This window comes from Rhinoderma darwinii, chromosome 5, assembly GCF_050947455.1.
Source record: "Rhinoderma darwinii isolate aRhiDar2 chromosome 5, aRhiDar2.hap1, whole genome shotgun sequence".
NCBI classification, from domain to species: domain Eukaryota; kingdom Metazoa; phylum Chordata; class Amphibia; order Anura; family Rhinodermatidae; genus Rhinoderma; species Rhinoderma darwinii.
In genome coordinates this window covers 104,286,844-104,300,175 of record NC_134691.1, presented here as the reverse complement: position 1 = coordinate 104,300,175, position 13,332 = coordinate 104,286,844, and the positions used below count along the sequence as shown (strand labels likewise).

The 13,332-nt window shown below is 44.5% G+C and overlaps 1 protein-coding gene across 2 annotated transcripts in view; it reads right to left on the bottom strand.

The window, feature by feature from the left end:
* Positions 1 to 10,634, bottom strand: part of ROCK1 (Rho associated coiled-coil containing protein kinase 1) — a 196,074-nt gene extending 185,440 nt beyond the window's left edge. Inside the window, exon 1 of one of the 2 annotated variants that reach the window (XR_012847639.1) lies at positions 9,917 to 10,634. Coding sequence is in view for 1 of the 2 variants with exons in the window: in XM_075826366.1 (XP_075682481.1) it covers positions 9,917 to 10,009 (93 nt within the window). In the remaining variant the exon portion in view is untranslated. The remainder of the gene's footprint in view (positions 1 to 9,916) is intronic. The other variant, XM_075826366.1, reaches the window with a different exon arrangement.
* Positions 10,635 to 13,332: the final 2,698 nt, after the last annotated feature.

Genomic DNA, 13,332 nt, shown 5'->3' with positions numbered 1-13,332 from the left:
ACCCATACAAGTCTCCAGAGATGGATTACGGTTCTTGGCAAGCGGTCATTAGAAACCTTCTATTTAACTCCTTAAGAAACTTTAGTCAAGGAAAGAGTATCTGGTCAACAAGCGGTGCGTGCGTCTGATAAAACTTATTAGTGACTGTAGTGAAGTACACGGGTCACTGATAAGAATTCTGGAGTCCGGGAAAGAAAAAACTGCCAACATATTCCATTAATGGGAGCAGATAAGTTCATTACGTCAGCTCCGCACCACTGCCAAGTAAGAGAGGATCACGTTCCTGCCACTGAGCCAGGCACAGGCGCCGATGCAGAATGTGAGATTTCAAGCAAGACCAGCTAAAAAGAGTTAATCCGGTAACAATATGGGATGACAGCCATGCAGGCTCAGGACTGGAATGAGAAGCAGCTATTTTGAGCATGGCATGTGGGAGACACTTCAAGTTGTCATGGTTACGAGCCGCATATGTAACACAGTCTGCCTCCTGCAGCTGTACTTAGAGCGCTAGGTGTCCTGAACTTGTGACGACTGGACCGCTGTAAGGAGTGGAGAATTCAGATCAGACAGCGGCAGTCTCCATCCCATTACACTTATTTACGCTAGGTTCCCAGTTTGTAAGATTAGAATGGTAGATGCAGAGGGGGAGGCGATGTCAACTGGTACCCAATTGTGATAGAAGCCCAGAAACTCATGGCATGCGTGGCTATTCCTATAGATGCGGACCTGGAACTAATGCGTCACACAGGTTTGTGACTATGGAGGTGCACAGAAATTCAAGGAACATGTTTTAAGAAAGGCATAAAAAAAAATTAAAAAAAACAGAAAACTAAACAAGCAATAACCGTTTTGAAAGCACTTCCTTTACACATGTATCTTGAATTTGTTATGTGCCCCCATAGTCAGGAACCAATGCAGCATCTATGGGATAAGGGACGCATGCCATCAATTTCTCAGGCTTCTGTGACAATTGAAGGCGACATCGCCATTGAAGTCCATATGAAAACTGATACAAAGGCGTCTCCAGTTCTTGAATTCACACAGATCCGTTGTGTAAGTGTGAACTGATGTCCTGTGTTAATTAGTTTCAATAATCTGGAGATTATTGGAGATGGGTCGATCATTATATCAAGATTTTATTTAGATATTTCTTAAGGGGCCTAAATTGAAAAGCGTATAAAATGTAGCGCTAATATTCAAACATACACATGTTATAATGTAAATGTTTCTTGGAGTGGTCTGAACTGGAGATATATGGGGTAAAGCAGTGATCATGGGGTCAGTAATCCCACAGCCAGCATTAGCCCAGCCTGAAATGGCTGATAACAGGAAACAAACTGCAAATCCAAATACAATAGGTTTATGGGTTTAGAACACCTTAAAGGCTTATTCACACGAACGGGATAATAGACCACGTGAGGGACGGTTTCTTTTTTTAATGGCCGTCACATGGCTGCATTAAATCAATGCACTTCTATGGGGCTATTCACACGGCCATTTTTTTTTTTAAACGGACCGTACGAAATGTCCCATTTTGCCCATTTTTACGATTCCGTCAATAGACTCAAGTCTACGAGGGATCTGTGAACTCAGGTCCCGCAGGAATGCAAATCGGCCGCGGAAAACCGCCATTTTTCATGGCAGATTTGACATAAGCCTAATGTATTCTTGAGAAACCTGGTGACAGACCATAAGGACGCCATTACCAATCCTACTTTATTCAGATTTCAGAATGGCAAAACAAGACTGAAGCAGCGGATTTATCGCTACATAGCTATCAGATTTTATGTTCAGGAGTCTAGGAAAGCTGGGTGATCACTTGTGTAGTTATAGCAATACGGAGTATGACCCTGCTTTCAAAGAAACACTTCGTCATTTTTTTGTTTTCATTTTAGGAGTAAATTTTCCTCATGAACTGAAACGTTTTTGGCGGGAAGGAGAGGCCTGTGGAAAACAGCTGGACATCTGTACTCCATTCTACCCAAAGCAGTGATCTTTATATCCAGGCTATATGTGACACTTATTTCAGGGGGACAGAATGGAAATCGCATTGAGGCCCTGTTTAAATGACATTCTTTTTCGGATTAATTAATTCCACATAAGAATTTTATTCAATATTTCACAACACAAAAAAAAAAAAACTCAAGTTAAAGCAGCGGCTATGTTTATTCACATGTCTTTCCCTGGAAACGCTCTCCATGCTGACCCATTGTCTTCCTGTACTAGGACAGCAGATCCAGCCAGCAATGAACACAACTAGATCCCAATCATTATAAGGAAAGGTTTTATCGAACGCCACTGAAAACCTAAACACTCAGGATTGGGAGGGGATAAGCACGATCTCTCTGCTCTAAATCATGCAGTATCCAGGAAGCTCAGATATGGGCTGCTGTTTACCTGACCTGCAGCGTCACTGACAAATTTCTATATATAAATGGCATATTAAGGCCGGGTTAAAAAAAATTAAAAAAAAGTCCCACAGAGCCACTTTCCTGTTAGGGCTCATGCACACGACCATATTACAGATCTATGATGTACGTTAGTATGTCTTCGATTGAAAAAGGAGGAACGTTTCATTTTCCATCGCAATGCCAAGTTACAGAGCTATGTTTCTAGGGGATAAGGTGCCATACGAAGGCAAAAAAATAAAAAATGTGACTTTGTCGCCGTAATTTGGAAACACACTGCCACAGGCTCTACACACACTGCCCTACTGTATGCATGACATCTGAGTTAGGGGAAAAAAATTCACTGGTGACCACAATGTTCCCACCATGTCAGTGCTTCTAGCACAGGGATAGCTAAACCACATCTTCAGTGTAATGTCCCTGCAAACCGCAGTCCAGAACTCCGCTTTCTAGGCCTCTTAATTTGGCCTAGGGAATGTCCACATGCAGCAGCTTCCATGCATTTTAGACACCCTATCCAGATGAATGGGAGAATCGCAGAAACACCTGCAACAAATCTGAGGCGCATGGATATACACTTAGGCATCATGCACACAACCGCTGCTGGTTTGCGCACTGCAAAACACAGATCCTGGTGGCTTCTGTCCGTTTGTTTTTTTTTTTGCAAACCTGTACACTAGAATGGGTGAGACGGACCACAAACACGGACAAGAATAGGACATATTCTATAAGTTCTCTCTAATTTTGTGGGACGGACACATGGATCTGCAAAAATCACAGACGTGTGCATGGTCCCATATAAATGACTGATTCAGTACGCTATCCGGAAAATAAACTGATGGGACACGGAAGGAAAAAAAACAAAAAAACTTGTCTGCATAAGCCGTAAGGCTGGGTTTGAACATTGCATTTAAAAGGTGGTTTTTGCCGCAAAACCATGTCATTTTTAAAAAAAAAAAAATTATTATGGCAAAATGGTCAACCCAGAATGTGAACCCAGCCTGAGCTTTTATCTGGACTTTGGCTTTAAAAGAATGCCGTTTTAGAATGAAATCCATCAACCTCATTTTGAAGCTTCCCAAATATTTTCTAGTTACTTAGCAATACCCAACACGCCCCATATTCTGAAGAGTAACCACACATTGGTTTCTCTAATCATGAGCATGGGAATGTGACTCTCCCAACAAGGTCTCGTTTTGTGAAGTGATCGTAGTACCCAAGCACAAAAACAAGTTTTTTCAGATTGCTGTGGGTGGTGGAAATCAAACTTTAACATTTTCCCTTTCACACTAATCTACTTCCTATTTTCTTAGGACAGACTCTTCATTGTTGCGTTTCTTCAACATATTTTATTCTGCATATTAACAAGCCTTAAAAAACAATAAACAAAGCATTATAAAAGCAATATTCTGAGGCAGGGCTTTACGTGGGACTGGTTATTAGCATATCACAGCCAGACCAAGAGTCCCCGGCTGCGTGCCTCAAGAAACCTTCCCATAAAGTCCCTTTACAGGGACAGACTTCTGCCCGTATCAGCGGCGATATAACAAGTCGATCAGCGCTCATTTAAAGAGGCTCTGTCACCAGATTCTCAAATCCCTATCTCCTATTGCATGTGATCGGCGCTGCAATGTAGGTAACAGTAACGTTTTTCGTTTTTGTTTTTAAAACGTTCATTTTTGGCCAAGTTATGAGCTATTTTATATATATATGCAAATGAGCTTTGAAATGGACAACTGGGCGTGTTTTTTTTCCTATGTCCAACTGGGCGTGTATTGTGTTTAACTGGGCGTGTTTACGTGTATGACGCTGACCAATCAGCGTCATACACTCATCTCCATTCATTTACACAGCAGCGATGTGCAGCCACATAAACAGAGATTAACGTTAATCAAGTGTCCTGATAATGAATACACATGACCTCCAGCCTGGACGTCATGTGTATTCAGAATCCTGACACTTCTGAATCTTTTCTGTGAGATTTCCAGCAAGGGAAACAAAATCTCGTTTACCGCGTAATCTCACGAGATTACGCGTGGCTTGCTGGAAATCTCACAGAAAAGATACAGAAGTGTCAGGATTCTGAGTACACATGACGTCCAGGCTGGAGGTCATGTGTATTCATTATCAGGACACTTGTGTATGTGGCTGCACATCGTTCTAGTAAGAACGTGATGCTGCTGTGTAAATGAATGGAGAGGAGTGTATGACGCTGACTGGTCACTGATTACGTGTATGACGCTGACCAATCAGTGACCAGTCAGCGTCATACACGTAAACACAGCCAGTTAAAAACACAATACACGCCCAGTTGGAGATACTAAAAAAAAAAACACGCGCAGTTGTCCATTTCAAACCTCATTTGCATATATATATATAAAATAGCTCATAACTTGGCCAAAAATGAACGTTTTTTTAAAAAAAAACAACGTTACTGATATCTACATTGCAGCGCCGATCACATGCAATAGGAGATAGGGATTTGAGAATCTGGTGACAGAGCCTCTTTAAAGGCATTTTTACGCAGGCAGATGCAAACTGTATAGGGACGAACAATGGTGAATACGATCATTCTGTCGCCATGCAGTTTGTAAGATTGTTAGCCCTGTTCACATGGGCGATGTGCTGCCAACGACTGTTTTTTCGGCTGGATAAAAGAATAAAATCAGCCAACAAACGATGATCACGGCCATGTTTACACGTTGTGATCAGGAATTCTTACGAACACTTGTTCACCTAATTTCTGTATACCTGGCAGGCTGCTATAGGTGGCGGACCCTGCTATAAATAACATTCATGTTTCACATTTATTTATGGTCTGTTTTCCAAACCCCGATTGGACTTCTGGATTTATTTTTTTAGAGCAGCAAGCAGTATAAAGGGCAGAACATGTAGAGAAGCGCTTACGTCACCGTGTGGTCGCTTCTGTTTGCGCACCTTTCGTCACACTGTAAACAATTCTCTGTCAGATAAGGAACGAATGCCTTACCATTTCTAAAAACCTACATAACCCCTCACTAATTATATTTATATAGGTCTACAAACACACATATAGGCAAAAGAAATATAAAAACTACCACAGCTAAAAGTGAAGTATTTCTCTAGAGCAACCAATCAGATCACTTCTTTCATTTTCTTACCTGCACTACAAAATCGTGTGCTGCTATCTGATAGGTTGCTATGGGCAACCACTGAAGCTTTTGTCTGCACCACATTTCACACCTTGTTTGCTAGATTACGTTCACACAGCTTATTTTCACGTATATTTTGGAGCGTAAAATGCTTGTATTGAAATACACTGTAGTTCATACGAGACACATTTTTTACGCTGCTGAATAAAAATGCGTTGTGGAAAAACGCCTGGTAAATTTTTTTTTAAAAAGTGACATGTCGCATCTTGAAATGTTTTACAAGGATTTGCAATTGACACTACAAAAAAAAAAAAAAAAAAAAACACGGCTCAAAACACACTTCTAAAAAACTTTGAAATATCAAAAAACGCCTGAATTTAGAGGCTGTTCTCTCTTGAAATCTGCCTGGTATATTCCTGTCTCAAGCATGCACCGTGTCAACATACCACATCCGTGTAATTTATTTTCTGCATACTTCGCAATTTACAATAATTGATACTACCGTGGATAAGGTGAAATATTAGCACAGAAAAAAATTATTCGTCAGCCAAACTGTTCCAACCATGCCGAAACCAGAAGGGTTGGCTAACATTTATCTTATTTATGACCAACTTAAGATTCGGCAGAACTACCCAGTAAACCGTGTCATCTAGAAAAATATTCCCAAGAATTCCTCAAGGTGACATACCTATATATTTTTTTTCTACCCATGGGACAGTGACACTTTAAATACATTTAAAAAAAAAGCAGTTAACTCAAACAGTACCCCAGAATGGAAAAGCCGGCAGACTGACAGGGCTCACCTCAATAAGTGCCACCTGCACATCCCTATCACAGGGATGCCACCATCAAACTGCAGTTCGGGTCAAGTATACTTTGGCATCCACGGTCTCATGGGAAGCCCTAGCTTGCATGAAAGGTTTCTTGATGCATGGGGCAGGAGGGCTGGTCTGGGTAGACAGAAATTTCCTAGTCTGGGCAAGTTCGCACTAAGGGGGGGGGGGATTTAAAACGAGCGTGTGCGTTCTGCGTGCGCAAAAGGCACTTAACAGCTCCGTGTGTCATCACATAGGATGTGCGGCTGCGTGACTTTCGCGCAGCCGCCATCATTATGACACTCCGTTTGGATGTTTGTAAACAGAAAAACACGTGGTGCTTTTCTGTTTGCAAACATACTTTTGACTGCGGTTGAGTGAATAACGCGCGTCCCACGGAAGTGCTTCCGTGTGGTGCGCGTGATTTTCACGCACCCATTGACCTCAATGGGTGCGTGATGCGCGAAAAACGCAGTAATATAGGATCTGTCGTGAGTTTCACGCAGCGGACTCACGCTGCGCAAAAATCACTGACAGTCTGCACTGCCCCATAGACTTGCATAGGTCCGTGCGACGCACGTGAAAAACACGCGGGTGGCACGGACGTATTACACGTTCGTGTAAATCCGCCCTAAGGGTTTTTGCAGTTTAGACTGTCATTAGTTTTGATCAGTTCTGTCAAAATCAGTTTTGTTTTGACAGGATCCATCATGATTTGCAGTATGTTTTATGTTTGGTTTTTTTCATTAAAGTAAATGGAAAATAAACAAGCGTCAATTTTACATTCAGTTGGGATTACTTGCAGAGCAAAACAAAGCGTGAAACCCATCAGAACAAACAATGATCAATACTGGAACTGTATTCAGTGCACAGAAACTATGGGATAAACTTCAAATTGCAAATATACGCAAAAGTAACTTCAAGGAAACGACATTTTAAGTGTAAGCATTCTAGGCTAACAACCGAGCTCCAGAATGGCACCCCCTCTCCGTCATACAAGCGTGTAACACACCACAAGGTAAGAGGCACAGCTCTTCCTGTTCAGCATCTGTCAAATCACATGATAGTACCCAGCAGATTTAAAGGGGTTCTCTAGGGAAAAACAAATAACTGAGCATCCGGCATGCTGCAACTTGCATGCTTACTTTTCATTTTAGCTCTCCATGCACTGATCTCTAGGACTGCAGCTGAAGTGGGAAGAGGGGGCACTGTTTATTTACGTACCCTCACTGATGGGACATAGAAGTTGGTGAAATAGAGGGTAATCCTAGAACTAATCCACTGGTGGTCAATCTGTCAGCAGTACAGGCTGCACTATAGACTGGCGTCCATGGGTATATACAGTCATCTTCCATGGGCTGACATGCAGTGCACAAAGGGGCAGCGGCACATTTCACACCCAGTGCGGCTCTACCGGAGGTTTGGGGCTGCAGATCGTACAGATTTCTCATCTGGCGACGTGTCAGGTTAAACAGGCAGCAGCGCAGAACCTGCCCAGACATTGTTACCTAAAAATAAGAATTATCTTCTTCACACTCAAACACACACTTCCCTCTTTCCTTATACAGGGACGATTTCATCACCAGGTGACTTAAAGGGGAAATCCGGTTTAATGAGAAACTTTGTATCGGTCCATAGACCATAATTAATGCAGATTGGCGAGGGTCCCTTTACTTAGAAACCTGCCTGTCCCTTTAAACGCATATAATCCAGCAAACCCCTACATTTTCTTAGTCTATCAATTTTAAAACAATATTCAGCCTGCCAACCACTAGGCCATGTTCACTTAGGCTCAATCGCAGATTTTCAGACCCCCATTGCTGGTGGTACCCATCTTGCCACCGCACAGTGGCCACCATGAAGCAGATGTGAACAGAGCCTACAGCTGCCATCACAGCTCCCACAGTTCTCATCAAGCTTTCCAGGAGTCCAGAACAGCAAACCTGCTCAGTTATGGAGGAATATATAGAGCTGGATGTGAATACCTGGGGAGGCATTTCATTATGTCGTCTAGGAAAGACTAACGGAAGCTGCAATGTCATCTGGCTCTCAGAAGTGGAGGTTATTTCTATTTCAGAGGTAGCGAAGAACTAGGGCTCAAAGATTAAACTAGAGCTCCTCTTTAAGAACTATTTACATTGAGCAATAAGTCATCAGATGAGAAGAACGGCATAAAGATAATTGTCCCACATAAAAGAGCTAAGCGGACAAAGTAAAAATGTCATTGTTTATTCTGAAAACAATAAGCATTAGGCGAGGACACCACTGTCCAGCCTGTGACTACAAGTATCAGGCGAGGACACCACTGTCCAGCCTGTGACTACAAGTATCAGGCGAGGACACCACTGTCCAGCCTGTGACTACAAGTATCAGGCGAGGACACCACTGTCCAGCCTGTGACTACAAGTATTAGGCGAGGACACCAGTGGCCACCACTGTCCAGCCTGTGACTACATTAGGCGAGGACACCAGTGGCCACCACTGTCCAGCCTGTGACAACAAGTATTAGGCGAGGACACCAGTGGCCACCACTGTCCAGCCTGTGACTACAAGTATTAGGCGAGGACACCAGTGGCCACCACTGTCCAGCCTGAGACTACAAGTATTAGGTAGGACATCAGTAGCCACCACTGTCCAGCCTGTGACTACAAGTATTAGGCGAGGACATCAGTAGCCACCACTGTCCAGCCTGTGACTACATTAGGCGAGGACACCAGTGGCCACCACTGTCCAGCCTGTGACTACAAGTATTAGGCGAGGACACCAGTGGCCACCACTGTCCAGCCTGTGACTACAAGTATTAGGCGAGGACACCAGTGGCCACCACTGTCCAGCCTGTGACTACAAGTATTAGGCGAGGACATCAGTGGCCACCACTGTCCAGCCTGTGACTACAAGTATTAGGCGAGGACACCAGTAGCCACCACTGTCCAGCCTGTGACTACAAGTATTAGGCAAGGACACCAGTGGCCACCACTGTCCAGCCTGTGACTACAAGTATTAGGCGAGGACACCAGTAGCCACCACTGTCCAGCCTGTGACTACAAGTATTAGGCGAGGACACCAGTGGCCACCACTGTCCAGCCTGTGACTACAAGTATTAGGCGAGGACATCAGTGGCCACCACTGTCCAGCCTGTGACTACAAGTATTAGGCGAGGACACCAGTGGCCACCACTGTCCAGCCTGTGACTACAAGTATTAGGCGAGGACATCAGTGGCCACCACTGTCCAGCCTGTGACTACAAGTATTAGGCGAGGACACCAGTAGCCAGTGGCCACCACTGTCCAGCCTGTGACTACAAGTATTAGACGAGGACATCAGTAGCCACCACTGTCCAGCCTGTCGGTATAGGAGTTCTTTAGAGATGAAAAGCACCAGGCAGCAATGGGTTAAACGATAAGCACCGTCCCCACATATGACAAGTGGCAGCTGCCATGTACGGGCACTTATCAGTGAGAGCATGTCAGCCTGGCAGCTTGTCACTGCTGTCACCTCGCTTATCATCACGATGCCCACGGACTACACGTACACTGCCCGGCTCGGCTCCATGGACACTCACCAGCAGACAGTCCGTGTTCACCTCCGATTTGGGGTCACGCAACAGGACGTCAATCTTGGCGAAGCGGGACTCGAAGCTCTCCCCGGTAGACATGGCTGCAAGCGGGCGATGTCACGGTGCTGTACTAGATGCAGTGATCGGTTCCCGGGAGAGGAGGCCAGGCCTCAAAGTGAACACTCCCGAGTAGAGAGGATGAAGCTGCCTGCGTGTCTCTCAGATCCGTGCGCCCTCACCCCCACCTCAGCGCCGGGCTCTGCAGCGTAACGGACCCCGGCATCCTCCCCACGGGACTCCGCCGGACACATACACACAGACCCGGTCCAGAAAAGGCAGTTAAGCGGGGCCCGGGTGACAGGAGGCTACTCGGAGGCAGCCGGCTCTCTCTATCACCCCCGTTCAGCTTCAGTCTCCGGCCCGCACGGTTATAACTTCACTCAGCGCCGTCCTTCCTTCCTCCGCCCGGGGGCACATACGACAGGCAGGGTTGGTCTCCCTCTTGCGGCTCACGGATGATGATGATGCCGCAAGCTCCTCCTGACTCACGAGCGCTTCACAAACATGTCCGCCTTCCTGTTCAAACACACATACGGGGGCGGGGAGAGAGAGGCCGCGCAGGCGCCGAAAAGAGAAGCGAGGAAGGACGGAGCGGCGGCTCTCACGGAGGAGGAGGAGTCCCGTACTGTACTTGTTCCAGGACGCGTCCTTATTTACTAACTACGGCTTTCACACAAACATCAAAGCCAAGGAGGAAACCGCACTATCCGGGCGTGGTAAAACACGAGGGCGTGGCCTCCTAGTGAGGGTGTGGTTATAATCGTTTCCAAGTTTTAGGCTGGGTTCCCACAGTGCAGATTTGCTGCAGATTTTGCATGCAGTTTCTCTCATAGTAGTGAATGGCAGTTACGGAAACAGTGTAGCATGCAAGCTACGCTGTTTCCGTAACTACTATTCAGTTCTATGGGACTTATAGAAACAGTGTAGCTCAGCGAGTATTGCTGTTTTAGTAACTGCCGACCATGAAGTCAGGAAGTGGCTGGGAGGCAGCGAGAGCAGAAAGAGGTGGAACGGGGTTTAGGGGGCCCGGGACCCGTTCTAGAGATAGGTGCGCGTCCCAGAGGTGGAACCCGCGTCTATCTGACATTTATGACATTTCCTGTGGATATGAAGCAAAATGAAAGATTTTGAAGCAGCACAAATCCCGAGTCTGGTGCGGTGCACGCTGTCAAGCCAGGCAAACCCACTACGGCAAGTTGTAGAATTCCAAGAAAGATAGTCGAACAACAGCACACGTCTCCAGATAATCAAAGTGGTTTTATTGTCAGAACATCCACGACAAACAGGCAACGTTTCGACCCATAGTGAGTGTGGGGTCTTTGTCAAGCCTAACATTACATCTAAAAACATCATCCTAAATAGGTGAACTCAAATAATCACATGGTACATTGCAGCCAGTGAGAATCGTGATCCCGGTCTCCCAGGTGAATCATACATTAGTCTTAATAACAACCAACAACTTGTTACATAATGATATAAATGTGTATAAATCCGACATACAATACATCTTCAATCCATAGTAAGTATTTAAGACATCAATCGTTAATCTTAGAGTAGAAAACGAAGAAGGGAAGTTCACCACACTCCAGGCTCCAGCTCCGATCCTAGGACGCTACGACGCATGCTCTGCAATCAGTGTATCGTAACGGCACAATGAAAGCAGAAGTATTACAAAAACATATTTTTCAATCGAGTGCCTATAGAGGATATGCTATCCTCAATCTCACACTATGTGGTTCAGAAATATCAATCCACACAATGTGATAGCAATCATATGGAGAAACGCTATAGGATATAATCTCATGTTGTCAAGGACGCCATCACTGCGTGACGATAAGTCACATGTGTTCAGGTATCCAATAAAATGAGAACGGGAGAAGGTAAATTTAAGCTGCCCCTTGCTGATTGTACGGGTCAAAAAATGGTAAGATCTTGAAGTCATCTACTGTGTTAGATCGCCTATATAAATTAGATCACAAAAAGTGGTCAAAAAATAATTACAGGGAATGCTCGTAACCTATGTTCGATGGAATACATCTGATAGTTATACCGCATAATACACAAGACTTCTGATTGATTATCGATCGTCACTTATAATATCCCCATTGACACCTCTATGGTCTCCATAATAAATGCAAAAACACTCGCAATAAACAAGAGAAGAGAGAAAAAAAAATTTTTTGTATATCTTTTACAGTTGGGGACTATTCTCCTCGGAGGTTCGTTCACCACACTCCAGCGGGCATACGACCAGGATGAAGACCATACATTTTTCTCTCTTCTCTTGTTTATTGCGAGTGTTTTTGTCCTTGACAACATGAGATTATATCCTATAGCGTTTCTCCATATGATTGCTATCACATTGTGTGGATTGATATTTCTGAACCACATAATGTGAGATCGAGGATATTATATCCTCTATAGGCACTCGATTGAAAAAGATGTTTTTGTAATAGTTCTGCTTTCATTGTGCCGTTACGATACACTGGTTGCAGAGCATGCGCAGTGGCGTCCTAGGATCGGAGCTGGAGTGTGGTGAACTTCCCTTCTTCGTTTTCTACTCTAAGATTAACGATTGATGTCTTAAATACTTACTATGGATTGAAGATGTATTGTATGTCGGATTTATACACATTTGTATCATTATGTAACAAGTTGTTGGTTGTTATTAAGACTAATGTATGATTCACCTGGGAGACCGGGATCACGATTCTCACTGGTTGTAATGTACCATGTGATTATTTGAGTTCGCCTATTTAGGATGATGTTTTTAGATAGAATGTTAGGATTGACAAAGACCCCACACTCACTATGGGTCGAAACGTTGCCTGTTTGTCGTGGATGTTGTGACAATAAAACCACTTTGATTATCTGGAGACGTGTGCTGTTGTTCGACTATCTTTCTTGGATTTCCTGTGGATATGTCATAAATGTCCCACATGGGGAAACCCCCTTAAGTAGTCAGACACCCCTCCCCTTGTAGTAAAATAACTACTTAGGGCTCTATGGGGGGGATTAAATTAGAAGGGGAGGTCAGATTGTTTTACTGCTGGGGCTCTATAGGGTGGTCTGAGTGTCTGACTCAGACGACTCTGTTTGGTGGGATATTCCTCCCATAGAGACCTCAACAGTTAGTCGCTTAGAACCCCCAGCAATCAGACAATCTGACGTCCCCTTGCAATATATTAGTAGTAACTACTGAGGGCTCTATGGGAAGGGGGCGATTATACTAAAAGGGGGGTCTAACCATATAAGTGACTGCAGGGGACTCTGAAGGGGGGAATAATCCACCCCATCTCCCATAGAGCCCTCAGTATTTATTATATAGCAGGGGGGGGTTGAGCACCTGAATGTTGAGTGCT